The sequence below is a fragment of the Cavia porcellus genome, unplaced genomic scaffold (genome assembly GCF_034190915.1).
Source record: "Cavia porcellus strain 051 isolate PalLab524CR breed Dunkin Hartley unplaced genomic scaffold, mCavPor4.1 scaffold_30, whole genome shotgun sequence".
Lineage (NCBI taxonomy): Eukaryota > Metazoa > Chordata > Mammalia > Rodentia > Caviidae > Cavia > Cavia porcellus.
Genome location: NW_026947513.1, coordinates 28,278,586 through 28,304,213, shown reverse-complemented (window position 1 = coordinate 28,304,213; position 25,628 = coordinate 28,278,586). Strand labels below are relative to the sequence as shown.

At 41.8% G+C, this 25,628-nt stretch overlaps 1 protein-coding gene across 5 annotated transcripts in view; it reads right to left on the bottom strand.

Annotated features, from left to right (window-relative positions):
* Dcun1d4 (defective in cullin neddylation 1 domain containing 4) overlaps positions 1 to 2,664 on the bottom strand; it is a 76,909-nt gene extending 74,245 nt beyond the window's left edge. Inside the window, exon 1 of one of the 5 annotated variants that reach the window (XM_003471578.5) lies at positions 2,472 to 2,664. In XM_003471578.5, the coding sequence (XP_003471626.2) occupies positions 2,472 to 2,496 (25 nt within the window). In that variant the 5' untranslated portion in view covers positions 2,497 to 2,664. Of the gene's footprint in view, positions 1 to 673; positions 1,021 to 1,432; positions 1,457 to 2,154; positions 2,218 to 2,471 lie in introns of those variants that run through there. The other 4 variants (XM_063240539.1, XM_063240542.1, XM_013154410.3 and 1 more) reach the window with 4 other exon arrangements.
* Between the last annotated feature and the right edge of the window lie 22,964 nt (positions 2,665 to 25,628).

Sequence of the window (25,628 nt, the reverse complement as noted above, 5' to 3'; positions counted from 1 at the left end):
GGAAGAAGAATTGCTGCAAGTTCAAGTCAGCCTGGGCTACAAAGTTAGCTCAAGGCCAACCTGAACTGCACAGTGAAACCCTCTCTCAAAAGTAAGTAAATAAATGAATAAATAAATACAGTACATTTGGAAGCATACCAAAAGGTTTCCAAATCTTAGAACTTCCTGGTAAGATATCTGTAACCAGATTCATTAAAACATCCTTCTACTGACTGTTACCAGTATTTTCATAGTATTTGATGTATCATATAAAAATAATTACTGAGCTAATCTTGTAGTCCTCCTTATTTGAGTTATCACAGTAAAAAGAATTGTCAAAGGATGTGATGGCAGGAAATCTACCAGCTGAAAAGAAGTTCTCTAATACTAAATGGGGAACCAGTTAGAGTTCACAGCTAAAATGCAAAGGATAGTTTCATTTGCTTTCTACACTAACTTGAAAGCTAAAGACTTGATATATTCCTTTTGCTCACTTTAACACTTTTATGGCAGCTTATGAATGGGACAATTTCCAACTCCAAATTACATGGTCAATTCCTATATTCAATTCACTTCAAAACATTCACATACTTAGGCAACCAAAAATCCAGGAAATACCACAACACAGTTTACACAACCTTCAAAAGAAATACAATTATCCCCTCTGCATTCCCATATCTATACAAGGCTGTACCTTTCAAGCTCCGGTTTATGGACTCTAGGACGCCACCACCCTCCTATCCGCCGCTAAAGATTGTGCTGCTCCCTGAACATTTTCCCACAAACTGAGTGCTAGATAGCCCAGGGCTAAGCATTTATTCTGTAGGGCCATCAAATGCAGGGACAAATGTAATTAAGTCGGAGATCAAGAGCACAAATTTGAATGTGCTGGGCTACTCTTGGGCTCTCTTGGCAGCTGATTACAATCCCAAGAAGCCAGAGCGCCCTACAAGCGCACCGTGTAACTGGGGAATAAAGCTGGAGTTTCAGAGCTGGGAAGCGCCGAGAGGCGCGCTGCATTCTGGGACTTAGTCTCCACAGTTACCCACGTGCACCCAACCCCGGACTACGAGTCCCAGAATTCCGCTTGCCTGCCTTTCCCCTTCACACCCGGCGACCGGAGCCAGACCCTAAAGGAAACCCCTAAAGTGCCCGCCCTGAACACAAGGGTGAGGTCGCACCCCGAAGGCGCTGCACTGGGTTTTGGGTTGGACCTTTCCTTCAGGGAATCGAGTCCCGAGATATCAGCCTCCACACCTGATGGCCAGAAATTAGATAACTGCGTCACAGACTGCCAAACCCACGGACCGCCGGGGACCCCGGCACCTTTCCTGCACAAAATTCCCACCGGCCTCGAGGGCCCAGACGCTCCGGCTCCCGCTGCGGAGCGCCTGGCCACCCGCGTCCCTGCCCCGCCTCCAGTCCCGCAGCCGGAGCCCGCAACGTCGCTGACCTCGCTTCCCGCCGCTCGCTAGGGAAGAGCTACTGCCGAAACCAACCTCGGGACACCTCCCCCGTCCTTCCAGCCCCGCCCCCTCCTCCTGCACCCCTGGGCTCCCGGCTCCCCCTCCAGGGACCCAGCCCCGATCGGGGGAGGAGCCCCCACCCAGTCCAGCCCCGTGTGCACCGAATCTAGACCTGACAGTCCTCCCGTTGCCCTAGCCCTTCCTCCCGCTCCAAGTAGCTCCCCCCCACCTTCCCTGCCCCCATCCGACCATCCCAATCCTCGACACCGCCTCCTGTCCTCCCCTTTGCCACACCGTCCCACACCTGCCTCCGGACCCTTACCACTCCGGGTCACCCTACCACCCCTCCAACGTCCCCCGGCTCGCCGGACTCCCTAACTCTTCCTCGCACCCCAATGCCTCCCACTACCTCGCTCTCCCGTTACATCAGCCCGCACCCCCTTGCCCGCCCTCCTGGCCCGCTCGGCCGCTGCCCCCGTTCCCCCATCCCATTGTTCCCCCCACCCCCGCCATCCAGCCTGTCTTCCTATTGTCCCCGCCCCCGCGCTCCCCTCCACTCACCCCCCTCCTCTCGGAGCCGCCCGCCCAGCTCAGCCCCTCGGAACCCTCAGCCCTGCGCCCGGCTCGCTCGCAAGCCCCCCCTTTTCCCGCGCCGGTGCCACCCCCGGCCCGGCCCGGCTCGGCCCAGCCCGTCCGCCGCCGCCTCCACCTCCATTCACCCCGGACACTCGGGTCCCGGCCCTTCATCGCACGTCGGTCCCCTTCCCCCAACCCTGAAATGGAGCCAGTCCCCACCCCCTCACCTCCGCCCTCCCCGCAGGCCGGCCCCTTCCCCCCACGCCCGCCCCCGCCCCACGCCGCCCGCAGCGTCACCGCCCGCCCCGGCCCCGTGAGGGGAAGGGGTGGCTCCAGGGCAGGGGCTCCGGGCGCTTTTTGGGATAGGGCGGCTTGGGGCGGGGACAGTGAGACCCAAGTGGAGAGTACCGGCGACTGCTTAGCCCGGGGCCTCAGTGCTCCGCTACTCACTGACAGCTGCAGCATCCGAGTGCATTTTCGAGCAGCTCACTCGCCGCCCGGAATCCCGCGCTTGCCTCGCGGTCCCCCCACCGGCTCACCGCACCTCTGCTGGGAGCTGAGGAGCCGCCGCCAGGCACTCCGGGCCCGCCCACCTCGCGTTTTCCATTGGCTGATCCTCAGTTGAGAGGCCTCCCCTCTTCGTTTTTGATTTGACAAAAGGAGTGCCGATAGTGCCCATTAGAGGCGGGCCGCGAGGCCCCGCCCCCACCTCGCAATGCGATTGGTCCCAGAGTCTCGTCTGTGTAACGCCCCTGGCGGAGGCCACGCTTTAAAGTAGCAGATTGGGTCAGGCTGCTGTCAGTCATCCCCGGGGGTCCAAAAGCGCGTGTACGGGCGAGGCTGGGGAATTGGTCCACCTTGACCCTGAAGCCCCGCCCTATAACGGGCGGGATTGGTGGAGCTGGAGACCAACCGAGAAAGATGGGTTGGTGCCTGAAACAAAGCACGCGAAGTGTCGTCCGGAGTGAGAGGAGGAGACGCGCACTTCGGGGAATTAGAATCCCGCTGTTCGGAGCGGGGAGGCCAGTCCACCCGTGGCGCTCTGAGCGACGCGTCCGAACCTTGCACCGTTTTCCCACATGCTTTGGCGAGTCTGTCTGCAGGAGCCCAGGCTGCGTCCAACTTGAACTGGGACCTCTCAACCAGAGGTCTCCCACTGCTGGAAACTGAAAGGAAATTCGCTCCGCCTTCACGTCTACGAAATCCTCTGGTGGAACACACATACTGTTTCCCCGGGAGTTACCCTCTCCCGCTTTTTCGAAATGCACTTTTCTAGAGTATCCCCCACCCCGTCGTCGCAAGCGGCGGTGGAGAGGGCTTCGAAGGTTCCAAGCATTGTCTGCCCAACGCGGCTGCGCGCCCTATACGTTCGAGGCCGAGGTCCGGCCAGGCTCTGGCTGGTACTTGGGCAAGTCCAGGGGCAGGGCACCACCTGCGAAAGGCAGTACCTGGCCTGAAAAACCTAGGCCCCTGATGCGAAGAGGCAGTGCAGACCGCAAACTCGCTGTTACTTGGCAAAGAGCGTTGAGATTAATTATTCTGCACCCTAGTTTCCAAAGTCAAAATTTTGCACCATTTTAAGGAGTTCTGCTCTGTATTTTGATTACCTCAAACCAACTCAACCACATCACTTAAGGGCAAAGGAAAACTTCCAAGCTATTCACGGAGGAACGCCCACACCCCCACTCCCCAAGCACGCGCATCAATCTCTTCCTAAGGCCCTGCCCTAGCGGGAGCCCGAGCGTTTTCCAGATCCCGCCCAGGGTGGGTGGCACCGACTACCGCACGTAACAAAAAAGATTTAAGATTTGTACAGCTGAGACTTCTGAGTTTGAGGATTCTGAAATTGAGATTTCAAATCAGGACGTAAATGTTGCTCCAAAATCAGGATATTTGGAAACACAGGTCGGACAAACCAGCTCTTGTGGCCTGTGGCACTCTCCTTGTAATATGTTCCATCACTCTTCATCCCTACTGTTCATAAATTACATTGTTTCACAAATTACATTCTTAAAATTTTAGAAGTCATATCTTCATCGTGCGAACATTTATGAATGATTTCATTTAATCAGAACTTCAGAACTGTGAATAAAGTTCCTTCTCAAGGAACTGAATTAAAACATCCCTACTAGTATCCTTTGACCTGTGAGAACCTCAGCTAGGCCCTGCAGAAATGGGTAAATACCTCTGAATCAGGGGAATCCTTGTTGGGTAGATCTAATAAGAAACATCTTATCCAATAAGCCTGTTATTATCCAATAAGAAAGCCTTACTCTAAGGAGACAGTCTGCTCTTGGATTTTTTTAGGCCATTTGTATTTTTAGTCTAACTTATACCTACAGAATAAAAAATATTTTTATACAATTTTAAATTTTTGTATATGTGATACTGTTTGGGCTTTTTTATACTATCGATCATGGTGTTAAAAGGACTGAGACATTATTTTGCACAGAAAAGGGCTTCCTTTTACCTCTAAATTAAAATACACCCATAATTTGATTTAGCTAGCCACTACTGATTCATGTGTAATAAACTTTATTATTGTATACTAGAATGTGAACAGCATGCACTGCTATTCTCTTAGAACTCCCTTCATACATTGTGCATAAAAAAATAGAATTCACAAACTTTGTTATTTCTCAACGTATTTCAGTTGTCAGTATTATTTTCAAGTAAAATATGAAATACTTTATTTAGGTCTTTGTTAATAGGTGAGCTATGGGCTGAGAATTGAGACTCACTGCCCCACCTGTTTATAAATAATAATGCAGGAATAATAAAATTACTACAAAAATACTCTGCAAATGTCATCCAGTCAGTCTAATTGTACACAAAATCCTAAACGTTTGAGGTCAGGAAGCTTGTTGTATTTATCTTTTCATTTCCTTGGCACTTAGTACAGTGCTTGCAAATAACAGGTACTGGTTAATTGTTCCTAAAAAGTGAACCGAATGTTGACTAACATGAAATGTTGTATCTGGAAGAAATGTTGAAGTTATCAAATCCAACTTCCTCATTTTAAGAATATGAAACTTGAAGTTCAAAGAAGTAAAGTGTCTAATCCAAGTCACATGACTAGTAAATAACACAGCAGTACTTAAAAACAGTTTCCCAAGTCATATTTCTTGCACAGTCCAATATCAAAGCTTCAGATTCTAGTGGTAAATAATCTACTTCTCCTTATTTGAAAGTTAATAGTATATCAGTCTTACACACATTCTAGGTTTCACATTTGGAATATTGCCTTTTTTTTTTTTTTTTTTTTCTTTTTTGGTACCGGGGATCAAACTCTCAACCTCTCGCTTGCCAGGCAGGCCCTTACACCGCTGAGCTAAATCCCTGGCAGTATTGCCTCTTTAAAAATGGAATTAGTGGAGCTGGAGATTTAGTTCAGTTGCAAAACCACTTGCCTGGCAAGCATAAGGTAATGAGTTTCAGCGCTGGTACAAAAAAAGAAAATTGGTAAGGAATTTTTTCAAAATACAGAATAATACATAAGTTTAATATTTTTTCTCATGGTAGTATTCCCAAATAATATGATCTCAGTAGGAATGGTTACTGAGGTAATGTTATACTTTCATCTATTTATATTTAAATCCTGGGGACGGGGGGACATGGGTTAATAATTGAGCATCTTGAGACTGATATCTAGGGATCCAGCTATGCCATTAAATTTTAGTTGGTTATCACTTTTATTTATTTATTTTTTGGTACCGAAGCTCAAACTCATGACTTTGCGTTTGCCGAGCAGGCACTTGCGCCACTGAGCTAAACACCTGGCCTTGGTTACCACTTTTAACATATTATTAAATTACCTTGTGCTAACCAATACCTGATTTCACTGGAAATTTTTTCTATTTTATTACTTTTACAATATTTACTTTAATTAGATGTATTTTCAAATATCCTAAGCCTAGACTAGAATTTGGTCCGGAGAAGTCTAATAAAAGAAAGAACAGAGCTCTGCAGTCAAATTTTAAGCTTTTCCCCAACTTCACAAATATGATGCAGCCCGCTTTCCTGTATGTGTAGGAGTATGTTCTGGAGTACAGAATGAGGAACAGCATAGCTTTCAAGATTAAAATTTGGACTTGCTCAGACAAATATATAAATATGTCCCTATTAAAATTTGGAGAGAATAAGAATACATTCAGAGAGGAATTAACACAGCCTTCAATTATGGTGAGTGTGCATGGAAGATCTCTAGTTATAAAATCAAGCTAATTCCATAACATTTCCAGGAAAAGAAATAAAAACAAAAGAGTAAATGTATCCAGAGGTAAACAACTGACATTTCGCTATTCCAAATGATGACAACTTTTTAAAAATGCTTCTCATGTGATAGGCCCTAATAGTGCTTTATTTGCAAACTATACGACTCAATGGAGTACTAATGTCATGTCCAGATTACAGGTAAATTAACTGAAGTTTAGAGTGCATCAGTAACTCGACACACAGCTAATAAATAAAAGTGTCCCTAAGTAGCCAAACTTCCTGCACATACTGTTCTCACGTTGGACTTCAGTTCTTTCTCTTTCTAATCATGTTAATATATGCCAAAATAACTCAGAGATTTATTGATAAGGATACAATATGGATGTGAATGTGCTTTTAAGAGATGGTGAACCCAGGCCTGATACTAGGTGACAGCCAGCCCCTAAACTGTTTTGGTAGATAACTATATATTACAGAAATCATAAGTCAGGAAGTTTACTTCCGGGTTACTAGATTCTTTACTCCTAATTCAGCAGAGCTCTCTATAGTCTGGTGAAATTATTTATCCAGGTTATGTAATGAGGCTCTGCCAGATGTAATAATTTCCCTATTGAATAATTTCTCTGTGAAGGGAAAGCCTTTTCAGTCTTACTGGAATGAACCTTTTAACTAGTGAAGTTTATGTTTTGGGGAACCACTTTCATCTTTCTAAGTTTTAATAACAAAGACTATCTCTGTAACATGTTTCGTATTAACAGAAGCAAAACAAAAAGTGTGAATATCTATTTGACAGATGCTACAAGGGTAATAAAAATGTCAGTTTCACTTTTTGATACCTGCATATAGACAGGTTCCAGTTATCCGGTTAATGGAAAGAGACAAAGGTAGACAGTTTCCACACTGGCCCACGAGGGCCACCATACTGGTAGGGACTGATGAACTGAAAGGATGGCATTGTTTGCTATCTAGCATCCTTTACTATACTTTTTCTTTCACCAGCTTTGCCTTTCTTAGTTACTCTAGCAGCCAGACAACTGAATTTTATTTTTTCACAATTTTAAACACGTGAGTGACCTTTTTTTTTTTTTTACAGAAAACTTTAAAGAATTGTTATAGTCTCACAATGTGGGCTTATACTGCACAATGATGGGATTCTCCTTTGTTTTCACCAACTTCCATTGGGTTATAAAGTATACCCCCAAATAAAAAATGCTATAAGATGGAATTGACAAAAGCCTTCTGGTACCAACTTTAGCTGGACACATTTTAGCCTGAGAAGCATTTTTGCTATCTCATGGTGAAAGTGATAGGCTGTACCTCATAGGGATGTTGTAAATATTCAATACAAGTGAAATACTTAGAAGCACCTGGCACATGTCCAGTTAATGGCCCATAACAATATTATTATCAACAATATTGTTGTCGTCGATGTTACTGTGACCCAATGCCATCACATTCCCAAGTAAACCCTTCCCCATCACATCTAGCTTGTTATCCCAAATCTTTCTTTTCCGGTAAATGAGTTCCTGATTCTTTAATTACTGTTTTATTATTCAGCTTCCTTCTTACCTAGATTCTCAAAATTACAGCAAATGCTGAGTTAGGATGCAGAAGCATCTTTCTCCAGGACATATTATCAATATGAAAGTAGCCTCGTTTGAAGCTAAAATGTGAGATTTTTCCCAGTAAAGAAAAAAACCACACCCAATGTAAATGGCACATAGTTCAAACTGTTTGAAAACTAGCTAAATGATGATCTAGGCGTTTAGACAATATAAGAAATTCCTATGAATATAGAAAGTGCCCTAAAAAAGTAAACAGCTTGTAGTAAGTTACGGGGTATTCTACATGAATACACATTTATTGTATTTCCATAATAAGTAATTTCTCTTGCTTGTACTTTGAATTACTAGTACCCTTTTCTGAGAGCCAATCACTAGCAAGACGTTTGTAATTTGCTATGCCAAAGGTAAGGGCAAATGTCTTTAAGTATTGCCTTTGCATCAGTCTAGATTAAGACTCAAACCCTGCCACTGACAACCACTGAACGAGACATTAAACTTGCCTGGGCTTCGGTTCCTTCATCTTTAAAAATAGCAATTATATCCTCAAGGGATAAGTAAGAGCTAAACAAGATAAACTATGTAAGATTATTTATAAGAGTACAAGAGAGCAGGAATAAATGCACGAGCTCCAATGATGTGACAGCTTCACATTTCCTTGTGAGCCTAGTGCAAGGTGCAGTTATCCTAATTTTCCTGTTGAAGGACAATTTCAGGTAAAAATGAGTGTGTTCTTTTAAATTTTCTAGATCTGCTTGCTTTCTTTATAAAGCAGCCATCTTAGGGATACTAAGCTAAGAATTTTCTAATTATTCTTAGATCTGACATCCATGTTTCAATTTTAATTTCATTCAGCAATGATTTTATATTCTATCTCTCTTGACTGTGTAAGAAATTTCATTTCATTTAAAAACTCCGTTTCTAACTTCCAGGATGTCTTGACATACCATAAGATAGCATTAATAAGCTGTTTTGATAATCTTTATCTTTGGTATAGCTACAGGATGTTTAAACTGACTCTTTTCCTTCTTACCCAGGGCCTTTTATGCTATAGAAATCACACTGGCCTAGGGAATTAGCAGTATTTGAATAAAAATGTGTTTATTCACTACCACATGTTCCTCTCTGAATTGGGTATTGTCACCTTACTGCACAGTGAGCTAATCAAGTCCTAATGATGCTGCATTTAATTCAATCTCAGAAAGTGTAATTTTCCAATTGAATCTAAACAATGCATGACCTTTATGGTGACTTCCATAAATATAGCATTCCTTCAATTACTCCAGCTAGAAGGGGATAGACAGAAAGAATAACCATTTCACTCGGACAATAGCTCTTGTGTGCTGCCCGGCTCTTCATTTCTCTTCACCTTCTCTAGCCTGCTCCCATGAATACAATGTCTTTTTAACATCCCTCTCAGGGCAGTACAGGAGACCCTATCCATCTCCAGACGTCAGTGGCTACACAGCAGCCAAGCATCTCATTATGGCAAAGTGAAGCATTCTGGGACAGTGGATGGAGGAGGCAGGCAGTAATGGGAAAAGAGGGAGAGAAGAGAAGGACAGGAGCTGTGGAGATCACAGGCTCACTTCCTTGGTAAAGATAACACGTGGAAGTAAAAACTTTCAGTTCTAGAAAGGAAAAGCCCGTAGAATGTAAAACACCTGTGACTAAGCAGATTCCAATCTCCGATCCCTCGCCCCTCCCAGCACGCATCCCTGAACCCCTAATGGAAGTAACCATGGGGGCCATGTCAGGGAGAAAAAAGCGGAAGTCCAAGCATTTAAGAAAAATAAATGGTTCCAAAATTGAAAAAGTATTTGGAGGGACGTACGCACCTAAGTAAGCATGCACATGTGCACACACGCATAAATCACTAGCTTTCTAACTGAAAGATATATTCTTTCAACTAGCCCGAACACTTATTTGCACTTTGCTACCCTGCATTTGCCAAGTCATTAAGGCAAATGCCTTTACACTGTGGGGTCACAGAACATTGAAGAATCTCTGAAAATGGTCATTCTCTACAAAAGTCCTAAAAACACATCCATGCCTATTCCAGCATGCCCCACATTAAGAATTTGTAGATTAGACATTCATTTGAGTTACAAGTATTTCCTTTTTTCAAATCCAGGGGCGTTAGGCAATGGTCGGTGGCTCTCAGGGATTTTGTTAGCGGGAGTTCAGTTCCACTCTGTTAGCTTTCCTCCTGAGTCCAGCCGACGTCCGAGCCTGTGCTCAAATCATGGGAATTCTGTGGAATAGCTGGTGGGTGAAGTGAGCACAGCCAGCCTGGTGAGCAGTGGCCGGGAAGGAAGGCCAAGCTGGGGGTCAGGACAGTGTGAGGGTAGTGGACATGGAGTAAGAGAGGAGACATGTTCTTTCCTCTCTTAGGCCTAGCCAACACTGCCTTGACTGCAGCCTCAGGCTCTGAGGAGCCCGGCCCACCGCCATTTTCATCCTTTGCCCCCTTTCTTATGTAGTAATTTCCTCTTCTTTTTCCTAACTGCAGGTCCTGATCAGCATCTTGAGGACCAGAATTGGCAGCTCCCCCTGCACCCCAGGCCTCTCAGCGGTCCTGTCTCCCCCACCCCACCCCACCCTCAGCCTGGCAGTTATCCTGTAAGTCCAGCCATGACCCACAAGTGCTTGTGTTTTATTCTTTATCCTTCCATCTCACAATCATTTTTTCTGGCTTTAAAACTCTCTCACATTAACCTTAGCTTGTTCAAAACCTCCAGTCCCATTTCATAACTTTAATTTTGGGAAGCATTTTGAATCCATACATGATAAATAGATTAAGGAACAGAAATATCACCAAACACTTAAGTACTGCTCACTTTGGACCCTGTACTGTTCTGAGTACTCATGTGAATTTATTTAATCCTTCCAACAATCCCAAGAGGCAGATACTTTTATAAAATCCACTTTATAGTGAGGAGACTGAAGCAAAGAAAGGTAAATTGACTTGTCCATAATCACATAGTAGTTAGTATGGAACTAGGAGACTTAGACTCAAGCAGGCAGGCTTCAAATCTGTATTTTTGATCACTGTGTTATATTTCTTCTTTACGTAGTATTTTACACCTGCTCCCCTCCCCACACAAACTCCAAGTCCTTTGAGTCCTGAAATGTGTCTTATTTTCTAGCCCAGGAGCAGTTGTACCTAGCATAGTCTGTCAGGTCAGGGCAAATCTACCTGTATATCGTCTGCCCATGTTGGTGGCAAAATGAATCACTGTTCCCTCATTCCAGAGTATAGACTTTCTCTTCTTTTTGTCTCAGCAATGAGAAAAGTACATTTTTTCTGCAAGATTAATTCATCCACTTCCCATAGTCTCAATCTCAAACAAAGTCTCTGGACATGAGCAAAATGCTAACTTTCTGCAAAGTATAACACACACGGTTTGGAGTCCAACAGTGAATGCAATCCTTCCCAACAGCTGATCATTACCAGCAACATTTTTATTCCAATGTTCTGAATTGTGACTGAATCTCCCATCAAGCACAATTTAAAAGATCCCAGACTGTCTCTTCAGTCAGCATTTCCTAACGTTTCCAAATTCTTCCCACAAGCCAGTTCCAAAGGCTCAGAAACCACACTGTCAGGTACATTCAAGCCACAGCCCCATTGCTGGTACTAAAAGTCTGTCTTAGTTACTTTTCCCATTGCTGAGACAAAATACCCAACACCAAGTTTAAAAAGGAAAGTTTTTTCAGCTCACAAAGTTTTTCAGTTTGTAGAGGATTCAGTCCATAGTCAGCGGACTCCAAGACAGGGTGGCATGGCAGAGGGGCCTCACAGAGGAGAAGCAGTCAGGGACAAAACAGGGCAGGCAGAAGACAAAACAGCAGAGCAGACTCTTGCTATCCTTTTATAGTCCATCCAGGCTACTTGCCTTTTGGATGGTGCCACTCACATCCATGGTGGGGCACCCTGAAACCTAGAATCACACATCCTAGTCCAGCCACATTAGGAACCCCCCACCTGAGGCTTTCTGGGGGACACCCAGATAAAAGCTATAGCACTTGTTAAGTATATTAGAGGATCCAAAAACCCAACCAGATGTTGGGGTATGTGAGAACGGCACCCAGAGTGGTGAACTGTTATAACGGTGTGATTTAAAGCATTGCTTCTAAAATAAATAAATAAATACTGCTTCTGTACACAATCAAAACCACACTGCTTGCTCCCACCTTCCTGTGCCCCCGCAGCCTTGTTCTAGGTACCCCGGGCTCCTTACTGTGGTCCTGGTGCATGGCTGTCTTGATCAGACTCTTGAGCAGACAGACCATCCTCAGGAAGTAAAGACAAACCTCACTATTTTTCCCCTAAAGATATTCATAGGCTAAAAGGGCTAACCCAAGCATAAACAACATTCCTGAGGAAAGCTAGAGAGCAGAGCCCGAGGAATTGGAAGACGAACAGACAGGTGCCGAGACTACTTTTATTTTCCCCATTCAAATCCATTTTATTTCAGAGAGAAAAAAAAGAGAAAGAAATAAAACAAAAGTTCAAAACACATCAATCAGGGGAACAATGGTATATACATTGTGCATTGTCATCCCCAAATCATTCAACCAGAGTATGGAGACATCTGCATTCAATGGTCCAAACAGTGCCAGCAGAAATCTTTCTCTTCAATGACCTCAGAGAAATCAGTAGTATAACTATCTTAACTATCTTTTTTATATACATATACATATACATATACATATACATATACATATACATATACCTATACATATGTTGTTTCATTCAGCTTTCCACACTAGTGAGACAACATGATGTGTACACGTGTATATCTGATTTATTTCAGTTATAACTGTGGTCTCAAGTTGCATCCATTTACTTGTAAAAATTTCCAGTTTATCCTTCTTTATGGATGAGCAGTACTCCACTGTATAAAAAAGACTGCATCTTTTTTATCCATTCCTCAGTGGATGAACATTTAGGTTGTTTTTAAGATCTAGCTATTACAAATTGTGCTACTATAAACATGGATGCACACATATTGTTGTGGTATGATCTTTTTAATTCTTCTGGGGAGATACCAGAAGGGAAATAGCTTGGTCAAAAAGGACCACCTAGTTCTAGTTTTTTGAGGAATCTACACACTGATTTCCAGAGTGGCTGCTCCAGTCTACACTCCCACCAACAGTGGAGAAGGGCTCCATTTCCCCCCAGCCCCTCCAGCATTTGTTATTGGTTGATTTCTTGATAACAGCCATTCTTTCTGGGGTGAGGTGGAATCTCAGAGATTTTTAAATTTGTATCTCTTGGATGACCAGTGATGGTGAACATTTTTTTCCATATGTTTATTTGCCATTTGTATTTCTTCATCTAAGTAGTGTGTATTCATCTCAGATGCCCATTTTTGGGTTGGATTTTTAAGCCTGAAAGAACTGATTTTTTTTTTTTAGTTCTTTATACATTCTCCATAGTAATCCTTTTTCTAAGGTACAGCTGGCAAACATTTCTCCCACATTGTGGGCTGTCTCTTCATTCGGTTGGTGGTTTCTCTTGCTATGCAAAAGCTTTTCAAAAGGATGAGATCCCAGTTGTGATTCTTTGTGACCTAATTTCTTCTTTAATTTCTTCTGGGACCCACTGGTTGTTCAGTAGGGTGCTATACAGTTTGCACTTTTTTATGAAGTTCTTGTGGTTTCTTTTGCCATGGATTATCCAATTTCATTGCACTGTGGTCTGATAGTATGCATCGGATAATTTCACTTCCTTTTAATTTACTTAAGCATGCTCTATGAACCATTATATGATCTATTTTGGAGATTGTCTTGTGTGCAACTGAGATGAATGTGTACTTGATGTGGGGTGGAACATTCTGTAGACATCTACTAAGTTCATTTGCTCAAAAGTTTGGTTTAATTCTAACATTTAATATTGACTTTTTTTGTTTAGTCAATAGTTCCTGTTGTTGGCTCCCCACATATTTTCCCCTTCCTGTTTGCTTTCCCTAGTGAATTCCTTCTGTTGGGGTATTGACAGTGGGGTATTAGGTCTCCCAGTATAATTGTATTAGGGTGTATTTGATTTTTCATGTCCCTTTGTAACTGTTTTATACAGTTGGGTGCACTGATATTTGTTGCATATATATTTATGATTGTTATCTCTTTCTCTTGGATTGTTCCTTTTACAAGGATGTAGTCACATTCATTATCTCTCTTAATCAGTCTTGTCTTCAAATTCACTTTGTCTGCAAATAAGAATAGCAACTGCTTTTTTCTGGGTTCCTGTCACATGGAGTATTGTTCTCCAACCTTTGACTTTCAGTCTATGAATTTCTTTTTGAATTAAATGTGTTTCTTGTATGCAGCATATTGTTGAATCTTGCTTCTTGATCTTTTCTGCCAGTCTGTGTCTTCTGAGTGGTGAAATGAGACCATTAATATTGATGGTTAAAACTGGTATGTATAGACTTCTCCTTGTCATTTTATTTTCCTGTTGTTGATTCCCTGCTCCCCTTTATTCCCCTTCCTGTAATTGTTTGCCTTCCTTAGTGGATTCCTTCTGTTGGGGTTCATGGAGCTGTAATCCTTATTCTCTGTTTCTAGAATGCCCTTCATAACACTTTAGAGTACTGGTTTGGTGGTCATTAATTTCCTCAGGTGTTTTTTGTCATGCGAGAACCTTATTTCTCCATCAGTTTTGAAAGATAGTTTTGTGGGGATAGTTTTTCAGCCCATCAGTCTGGGTTGAAAGTTGTCTTCCTTTAGAACTTGGAGTACTTCAAGCTCTCTTTGACTTGAGGGTCTGTGCTGAGAAGTCAGCTGTGATTCTGATGGGCTTGCCTTTATAAGTGATTTGTTTCTTTTAAGATTCTATTTTGTTATTTTATTTTTATTTTTATTTTTGGTACTGAGGATCCAACTCAAGACCTCACACTTACCAGGCAGGCATTTGTGCTGCTGAGCTATATCCCAACTAAGATTCTATTCTTGTCTTGAATTTCTGGAATCTTGACTATGATATGCCTGGCTGTAGAATTTTTTATCATGTTTAATTGGAGTTCTATATACTGTTTGTCTGTATGTCAAATTCCTTTTCTGTACCAGGAAAGTATTCTACCATGATATCTGTGAAGTTTTTAATGTCATTTGTGTCATCTCCTGCTTTTCCATTGGCTCCAATCAACCTAAAATTGTTCTCCTTTGTCTCATCTAGCAGCTGCTGAATTGATTTCTCATGGTTCCTTGCTATTTTTGAGAAACCTTTTTTTCCTAATCACTAACTGCAAGGCTGTCTTCAGTACCTGAGATCTTGTCCTCATATTGGCCTAATCCGCTTCAAATACTTTCAGTGGAGTTTTTATTCCCTCAGGTATCTACTTGAATCTGCTTTATGGATTCCATTTCTTTCCTATGCTGAGCTTCCATAATTTTTATAAACTTGTCTATTTTTTTGTTTGTATCTGCTGTAACATTACTAAGCATGGCATTGATTTTGGTCTCTGTCATTATCTGAGAGATTACTTCTGATTTCATTTTTTCAGAGCCTCATTCAGTTGCTTTGTTGTTACAACTTCAGAGAGGGCTACGGCAGGGTGGAGTGGGGCGACTTTTGCTTTGTCCCACCTCATTACTCTCTGGATTTGCCTTTGGTGAATTGGATATCTGGGGTTACATTTTGCTTAAGTGTTTTCTCTTTTCTGTCTTTTTTTTTTTAGTTTAATTCCTGGGGTAAGGCCTGGAAGTTGCCGATGGTGAGTGATTTATTGCTAATATTAGAACCCTTAGGTGATGACTACTTCTCTGAGTTATCTTGCTGGTTTTGGGGTTTTGAGTCTGTTGAAAGATCTTACCTCTTCAGTTTGTTGGAGATGAGAAGTTATTGATTGTCTGTTCTAGTCCCTGGTTCTTTGGCACTGTACCACAATATTTTCTATGATCTTTAATCAGTCTCAGTCATGGAATCCCAGGACCAACAGCTGTTTAGAATAGTTTTCTCAATTTGGCTATACTGGTACCAATAGCATCAAACATAGCCTAAAAAATGACAAGCTGAGCAAACACTTGATTTTCCACTTTTAACCATATGAACTAGATTTATGAGTACATAAAAAGTGTAAAACAAACCAGAAAATTATATGCACTATATAATGTGTCAATTTTGCCTTTGGGGTTAAAATTAAAAATGGATTAGGGAGAAAACAGAGAAGTGGAAGAAATTAGAAGTAAGGTTGGAGGACAAAGCGGGATCATGCTAGCTTTGAAACTGATGCAGAAAACTGAAGGAAAAGAAACAGAAGAGATAAGAGGAAAAACAGAACAGAACCACACCCACAATGAGGCTAGGAACCATGTTCACATTCATATAAAAATAATGAAGGAGAAAAAGAGAAAAAAAAAAAGTACACTTTCAGGATTCTTTCTGGTTTTACTAGTAGACAACCTGTGGAGACAGAGTCCTGAATCATACTGATCTATCCCAACAAGCCAACAATAGCTTTTTGGTGTAGTAGTGGATAATCTCAGCAGGCCTGCTCTGAGATCAGACTCCTTGAGCTCACCACCACCTGAGCAATTTCGACAAGTCTGAGCCCAGATGGAATCTGCTAGATGTAGCTGCCAGAAATTCTGTGTACTGAGCTCAGCGGGCATCTCCAAGATGGCTCCTGGCCAATTGCTCTCTCCTGTGGGAGGACTAAGTCCTCTCCACTCACCACTAGCCAGTGTAGTCCTCCACATCTGCTGCTCCTCTATACTGATGTGTCTTTTTGTAGAGGCTTCTGGGGTCACCAGCTATGACTTCATGACCATGACTTCATGTCCAGAGGTTCAAACTGCTCCTCTTGCACAGTGAGTCCCATCTCAGGGAGAAGGTATCACCAGTGACCACCTCCTTCTTCATTGGAGTTTTTCTCTTCACTCTCTTTTTGGGCTTCAGTTTGCGCTTCAGATTCTTCCTGAGCCCAATGGACTCACTTCCCTACTTCTGAATGTGTTCTTCATGATGCTATCTATATTCCAGCATCTGGATGGTGAGTTAGACTCAAATTTCTTGCAAATGAAAAATATTTTGCCTCAAACTTGCAGGGATCCTCCTGTCTCAGCCTCCTGAGTGTTGGAATTACAGGAATGTATTAAGACTACTATGTCTTAATGATCTTGAAAGAAGCTTAAGACTAATTCTATATGTAAGAGTCTTCTTATCATCACCAATGGAAATACTTCTTCTTTCCCAGCATGCCTGTGTTCCCTTACTATAGTTTGGCTATGGAATGTCTCCCAAGGGCTGTGCATTAAAAGCTTTGTCTCCAAGGGGTGGTATTGGGAGGTGATACAGTCTTCAGGAGATAGGCCTGGTGGTGGTATTTAGGTCATGGAAAGTGTGGTAGATTGACAACTGGTGGACAACTTGTAACATCCAGTGAACTGAATCAGTATGGTGCTGGGCATGGAGGAGCCCTCCTGAGGACTGTTACCAATAGCATAAAAGAAGAAATGGAGAGGAAGATAGCGTGCTGTTGATTCTCCTGGAGAAGTGTGTCTCACTGGCTTTTCTGATATGAACTCAACTATTCTCACTGTCAGTGAGCCCTGGACCTCATTTTCCCTGGGGATGGCTGTTATACTTTTGGGGGGAGCTCTGGTCCATACCTTGATTGTCACTTTCTGGCTCCAGTTCAGATCCCTCAGCCTGCTGCCACAGATTCTTCATCCTGCTGGTGCAGATTTTTTAGCTTCCACCACTGACCTTTGAAGACTTCCCAGCGTAGAACATACTTGTATGAAACATACTTGCATGAGACATTGTTGTGGACTGTAGGCCTCCATTTGGACTCCATGGGCTCTAGGTCTTCAGCTGGACTCATACAGGACATCTCTGTGGGATCCCAGCTCTCAGTTGGATTGTGTATCTTGTGGGTGGGCAGATTTCCTGTAGTCTTTTGTATTTGACTTTTTGGGTGACTACTACAAAATAACCCTATAAATTATGTGTTCTGTATTAAATTGTTTCCCTTGCAAACCCTGACTACAACAGAATGCATATCCTTGAAGTGGACTATGGGATTCTTGCTCTCTCCTCCTTGTTCCCTGCATCATGATGTGAATGGTTTTGCTCTACCAGGTGTCATAGTCCAATAGCAAAAAAGCCAGCCCATCATGAACTAGAACTTCCAAAACTGTGAGCCAAAGTAAGCCTTTTCTCTTAATTATCTCAGGTATTTTATTTATAGTAACAGAACTCTCACTGTATCTTCCCTTGATTTGCATTACTATTGCACAAATCACCCCACCCCACCCCACATCCCCAGCACATACCATTTCAGAGCGATCCAGCCTGATTCATATGCCCTAGAGATGTCTGCATTCAGGCCCTATTTTAGCTAACTTGCCATAATCAAAACTTACCTGTCAAATGTCTCATCTCCTCAGACCTTTGTGGATGACTGGCTTGTTGATCTTGGATAAGCTAATTCAGAGAAAAATAGATATGAGTTAAGATATTATCCCTTAGAAAGATAATATTTCAGAAATAAAAATTGCCTAACTGATGACTCAATATCAATCAATTCTCAATTTTCTTCTCCAAGCCACTTCTCACTGACCTGCAAGGTTCCCCTCCTGTCTCTTTCCACATAAAACTCAGGCTCACCTCCATTAAGCCTTCCTTGACTGAGGCTGTCCACAGTCATGTCTTTTGACTTTTGTTTATAGCATTAGAACAGAACTCGACAGCAGAATCAGAACTACAACAAAAGGAAATGGAATGTTGGGTTTCGAGCATCTCAGAGGTGAGCTCAGCAAATCCCTTTATTTCACAGGTCAGGAAAGAAAGATGCAGAAGTGACCAGTTCATAGCATGTTGATAGTGCTTTAGAGAACACCAGGAGTTGCTTGTGGTTGGACCTCCATTTTTCACTGGGAATGACCTCTTCATCTGGGGAAATGCTTCATGCCCCATTTATCAAACAATGCTGGGGCCGGGGATTTAGCTCAGCAGACATAAGAGCCTGCCTGGCAAGCATGAGGTCATGAGTTCAGTCCCTGGTACCAAAACAAAACAAAACAACAAACAAAAACACAATACTGTGGTGAGAATTGCCAACCAGGGAGTTTCCACTTCCAGTATACAAGTGATCTCAGCCAGATCAATTCTTATTCTTGCCTGGGATTTAAAAAGCTAAAATGAAAGCAGCCTCTTCTTGGGGGCTCATAGAACCATGCCAGGAACCATGGCTCCCTTGAAGGAAAAAACAATCCTAGAAAAATAGATAACAGGGCCACTTATTTGCTTCCTATTCATTCATCCATTCATTCATGGTATAGCCATTATTTGTTAAGGTCTTGTGACATGTCAGACACTGCACTCAGTTCTAGGAATAATAAACACATTGAGGCAACACAGTTCCAGTTTTTGTTGTGAGAATTCTGAGCATATAGAGGAGACATTCTTTAAATCATATAAACAAAATAAAGATGCCATTTTAAAAAGCAATGAGAAGAAAAAATATATATTCCATAGAATAAATACTAAAGGATAGCACAGGTTCATCTGCGGTGTTCAGTTGAACAAACCAAGAGAGGCAAGTGGACTGAAATCCCACTTAGACTCTTCATACTACGTTCTGAGTCCTGGTGTGAAGTTGTGTTTGTCCAGAGGAAGGGACACCCTGTTCTTCGCATACTGTCATTGTCCTTTCAAACAGGTCACATTTTCCTAATTTGTGTTGAATAAGACTCTGCATTTGACCAGGTCAAAGAGATGAGGAGGCTCCTGTGTGGAGGTGACTACAATCACAGGGATAATATGTAGTAGATAAAGCCAGGGGTGGGGAAGAGCTTTCCAAAGCAGGAAAAAATCATACAATGCCCTTGTTTCAAAGGATATTTGTCCCTCGTTCCAGTTGCTCCTGAGGCCTGGCTTTTCCAGTTCAACTTAGGTTCTGGTCAGGGGTCTGGTCTGCAATCAGGGTAGTCTGGTTCATACAGCAAAGCTTATCTGACTGTTCTTCCCCTTCATCCAGCAGGCTTCCATTATCTCAGTCAGGTCTCATTCTCCATGTAGTTTCCATGGAAACTTCTCTATGTGATCTACTCACTCTTTTCAATGCAAGAGCTCTATCTTTGATGACTTAGCACAGTTTCCGGAAGATACTAGAAACTCAAAAAATGTTTCATGAATCAAAAGTTGACCAATACTTTATTAGCAGTCATTTTCCCACCGTCACTGGATGAAGCGATGAGGTATTGAGGGACAGAGTGTTCCATAGTTATCACCCACCAAATTGATGCCTGGTTTTCTACTGGCTAGGTGAGGTCTTGCACTTACACTTACATTTATATTATTAAATAGCTCTGATTTTTCCAGAATTTAGTGATGAATAGCTAGCAAAACTGATTTCATAAGGAAAAGAGTCTTCATCTTTTATTCTGCCTCTACACACTGAAAGCCAGTAGGCTGCCTTTAGATGAAGCACTTTATGTAGATCAGCAGGTCTTCAGCCAGTTTTCACTCTCCTTGGTATGCATTAGAGGCCGGTGTAGGTGTTTTAGGCAATTTGAAATCTTCTGTGGTTTTGTCAATTGGAAGAAGTCTGTTTGCCCATTGGTCTTTGCATTTTTCCCAAATTAGGGGCAAACATTTTTCTGGGCATATCCTTTCCTTCCAACTCCAGGGCCTGAAGCTTTCAGCTTTGTGTTGTATTCCCGGCTGCTTTTAGTTTTCTTAAAGAAGTTGGTATTTTAGGCCATTCATGGACTGTGGGGGAGGAGAGCAAAAAGTGAACAAGAAACTAAGACCTCCTGTGAGTCGGCACCATGCACAGGCTGACTGAAGGAGAGCCAGACACCAGCCTTGTCCTGAGTCTGTGCCATTCATGGATTGCAGAGGAGGAGAGCAAGAAGTCAACAAGAAGCCAAGACCTCACGTGAGTTAGTGCCATAACAGGCTGGCTGGGGGAGAGCCAGACACCAGCCCCTTCTGGGGCATAGGCAGGGAGACGAGAAGAGCCAATATTCCTCCTCACCCCACCCCACCTGTAAGTTACCAGCTGATCCGAATGAACACAAGCTGTTGCAGTGTTTAATTTTTCAAGACTTTGCAGGTCTAAAGCTGGTAGTTTGGTTATCTATTCAGAAGTTAACAATATGCAATGTAGCATAATATGGGGGATCTCTTTCTGAAGGTGGTGGCCATTCTTAATTCCTTATTATCTTGTTTTGAAATCCTATATCATTCTCATTGTTTCATTTGGTTGGGCTTATTCTGTTTTATTTCATTTGGTTTTGTTGCATCTGATGGCATGGCATGGGCAGCTATTTTGAGAATAACAAGATATAGTAACCATTTTGGATTTACTATTATCTTGTTTACAAGTCCTATATTGCATACATTGTTTTACTTTTATTGGTTCTATTCTGTTACTGTTTTGTTTGATTTTACTATGTCTGAAGGTATGGGCAGATATTTTGAAGACAACAAGAGGTATTATGGTAACCATAGTTGATTTCCTGTTACCCTGTGTTGAAATCCTATGTCACTACACTGTCTTGTTTTGATTGGCTTTATTCTATTTTATTTTGCTTGGTTTTATTCTCTCTAAAGTAAAATTTTTTAAAAGTAAAAAATAAAAAGTTGTTGCTATTTAAGGCTCTTTGAGACTTTTGTCCCTTTTCAATAATTCAGATTTTACTGGCTTGAGGCCTACACTATCCTATGGAGTCCACTGAATAAATCAAAAATTAGGACTAAAAATCATAAAGTCTGGCTGCTTCTCTTCACTGTAACCCAGGAGACAATGGTTTCCAGACACCATGACATTCCCTGTACAATTAATCAGATGAGAGGAGAAACATAAGGCAGTGTCCTGATCATATTCTATCCACACCCTCTTCACCAACAGTCCAGAACCAGTCAGTCTCTTGAAATCAGGTGGTGGGGTTGCCAAAAAGATTTCACATGCAGATTTTGGAACAGAGCAGCTGAAATTTGAATCTTCTTGGTTCTTCTACTCACCATAGAATGCATACATTGATCTCTTTGCACAAGGTTTTGCGTCTTTCAAATCGATACTCTCTTAGTCTATTTCTGGTGCTGTAACAAAATACTGCAAACTGGGTAGTTTATAAAGGACAGGAACATAATTTTGCAGTTCTGGAGCCTGGGAAGTCCAAGATCAAGGCAACAGTGCTCAGTGTCTGGAAAGGGTCTTTTTGTTGCATCCTCACATGAAAGAATGGGTAAAAAGGCAAACGGAACCAGGCTGGATTCTTCAAGTCCTTTCATAAGGCACTAATCCCATTTAGTGAGGCTCTGCCATCACGATGCAATAACCTCTTGTTTTTTGGGGGGGGGTTTTTTGGTCTTTTTCCTTCTTTTATCGGTACCAGGGATTGAACTCACGACTGCCTGCTTGCAAGGCAAGCACTTATGCCGCTGAGCTAAATCCCCAGCCCCAGATGCAATAACCTCTTAAAGGCCTCACTAAATGCTAACATATTGGGGAGGCAAGGATTTCAGTGTATGAATTTTGGGGGGACACATACATCTGAATCATAGCTGGCACAATAGTACCACCCACCTCATGGTTATGAGGACTGAAACAGAAGATACAGTTGTGGTAGATAGATTAATGGTCTCTGAGAATATTCACATCCTGACCCTTGGAAGTGTGAACCCTACATGGCAAAAGGGGCTTTGTACATATGATTAAGTACAGGATTTCAAGATAGCTTATCCTGGTCTCTCCAAATGGGCCCCATATAATTGCAAAGCTCTGAGAATTGAGAGAGGGAAGCAAGGGTGTTAGCAGCAGAGATATGATGATATCTGAGTGAAGCAATTGCTAGAAGGAGCTAGGAGCTGAGGGACTGGAAGTCTCCAGAAACTGGACAAGATGAAAAAATGAATTTTCCCCTAGAGCCTGCAGAAGGAATAGTCCTGATAACACTTTGATTTTAGTCTCATGAGACCCATTTGAGAGTTCTGACTCAAGAACTATAAAGTTATAAATATGTACTCTGTAAAGCCACTAAATATGTGGCAAATGTTACAGTAGACATAAGAAATAAATATAGTATATAAGGCACTGATCACAGTGCCTGTTAAATTTCCATAAATCGGTAATGGATGCTACTATTTTTAAAAATTCCTTTAGTCAGATCTTTTTGCTATAAATGACAAAAGCTCAACCATGTAGCTTAGGCTATGAGACTAGGAAAGGATTTTTATTGGGGGGGGCTCATAATCTTTAAAAATGCAAAGCAGATGTAATCATAGAAGCCAGTGTATTTGTTGAGTACTGGCTCTGACACTGAAAGAGAGGCCCTTGCAGCTGGCTCTGGGCTATATAAGAACAAATGCTCCTGTTCAGGAGTTGCATCTTTAGACTGTGGTGTAAAGTGCAAGGAGGTTAGAGGAGATGATTGCTTGCCTGAAACAAAGTAGAGACCCAGTGACAGAGCAGAGAATTCAGGAATGATACAGTCCAGCTTGGCAGACAGTATCTGGGCATCCTGGTGGCAATGGTGGAGTCCTAAAAATGCAGGACTATGGCAGGATCTTGATTCTTCTCTAAACTGCCTGGATCTTGCTCCAACAAGGGTTTTTAACCTTCTGTATTCTGTGAGCTTTCCAATGCTCTCCCAATGATTCTTCATCAGTATAAGTTAACCAGGCTCACTTTTGCTGCATGCAATTCAGAGTCATGCCAAATTCAGCAGAGATAGCTCAAATTCAGGGTCAGGAACTAGATACAGGAACTAGAATTCATTAAGACTTCTCTGTCTTGCTTCTACTTTCATCTGTGTTTTAATTTTTTTATTGGGGGTAATTTGGGTTGTTTTTATTTACTTGTTTGTTGTTCTATATGTTTTGGTGAGTACACATTGCCTAGCAGACTGGTTTCATGATCCCAAAACAGAACTCTGATTGGCAGTTTTCAATCACATGCTTATACCTGAAACTAGTGTGGGGATGGGATAGAATTGGCCAGGTCTGAATCATATGCTCTCATCTGGGGCCAGGGAAATTGGGTGCTATCATTGAGAACCACAAAAGAACAACATGAATTGAGTAAGAAAGGGGCATTTTTCTAAGAAAGTATGAGCACATTTCCAGAAAAACATACAGAAAAAATGTGAGGGAAGAAAATTACTGGGTCATTGGCAACACTATGTTTAACTTTTTGCAGAATTACCTAGTTTTCTAAAGCAGCTGTGCCATTGTACCAAAAGTAATGTATGAGCTTCCAGTTTTTCTAACACATGTTACTCTCACACTTTTTGAGTACAGCCATCCTATTACTGACTTGGTATCTCACTATGGTTCAGAATTATACTATTCTAATAATTAAGATGTGCTGTATCTTAAGTGTTTATTGGATACTTGGATCTTCTCTGGTGAAGTATTTTTTCAGGTCCTTTGCCAGTTTTAAATTGTGTTGTCTTTTTATTAATGAGGCGACAATTTCTTTCTGTAGTCCAGAATTAAACTATGTGGGTGTCACCACAGAAATTTGCATTTTTATCAAGCTCCACTGCCACATAATTTCAGGTGAGGACAGTTGAGATTGTTAGCTGTGTTCTTAATTTTCCTTTAATAATTAATTAATAATTAATTTACTAATTCATCCTGTCAAATATTTACTGAGTGCCTGCATAAGCACTGTGCTTACATACTACAATGAAAAAAATAAATGGAAGCCATTAGTTTGCAAAACAGATAAAATATATCAAACCATGACATGCAAAATAAACTATCTAAGCTTAAATGATCTTAAGACTAGCTTCTTCAATGATTTTAATACTAGTTTGTTCAAACCCACATGTTCTAAGAGAAGACCATAGTAATAGTACTTTTAATAGACTTCTATATTCCAGAGACCATGAATAAAGTTGCCAGATATACAAATTCTGCCTAATAGTATCCTGTGACAAACTTCAGTGCTTCAAATAGTGTACCTATGCTTCTTCCCTAATTCTTCTCTTGGAGGTCTTAATGAGACTGACAAAGTCAAATAGTTTTTTGCTCAGCAAGATTTTAATAAATACAGTTGTATAGTCAATAGGGTATCAATGAGGCTTCAACAGCAGGAACAGATATAAAATATTTATTTTCTTCCATGATAAATTGTTATCTTACCATTATTTTTATATGTGATGCTATGCATAAAATCTAAATTTACTGTTTTTGTGGGCATTTTCTTCTTAAGGCACATTAATCAAGACATATTCCTTGGCTACTTGCTGAATACTTTGAGAACAGAATATAGGAGTATTTATTTCAGGAGTTAACACACTGCAGCAATAACTCACAACCCCATAATCTTAAGCAATTTGAAATCTCTATTTGGCTCCTGTGGCAACATAAGCTGTGATTTTAAAAATGTCTTCAGGATATGTCTTAATGTGGGCTTAGTCTCCTTCACTCTCTTCAGGATTTGAAGGTTTTGTTCAATCAAAATCTCCCTGTCCATTTTCAGTCCTAAAATTTATCCCTGTTGTGTCTTCCCCTCCATCTTCTTCATTATTTACTTTTAAACAAACACATAAACTGCTAGATCTATCCATTACATGTCTCAGCTTTCCTCGCTCATGGGTTTTAACTTTTTCCGTTGAGTTCTGTGCAAATCTCTTAGTTCAGGCTTCCAGATCAAATGGCAATAATAGTTAGCTGTGTGGTATTTAGTAACTCAGTTTTGAGGGTTTCTCTCCCCTTGTTTTTATGGATATAATGTCTTCTCAAATTTCCCTGAATCAGATTCTGCCATGAGGAGTTGTCATACAATGAATGTTTGGAAATCCCCCTCCCGACTGTCACGTTGAAATCTTAACCTCACTACAATTGTATTAACATATGGGGTCT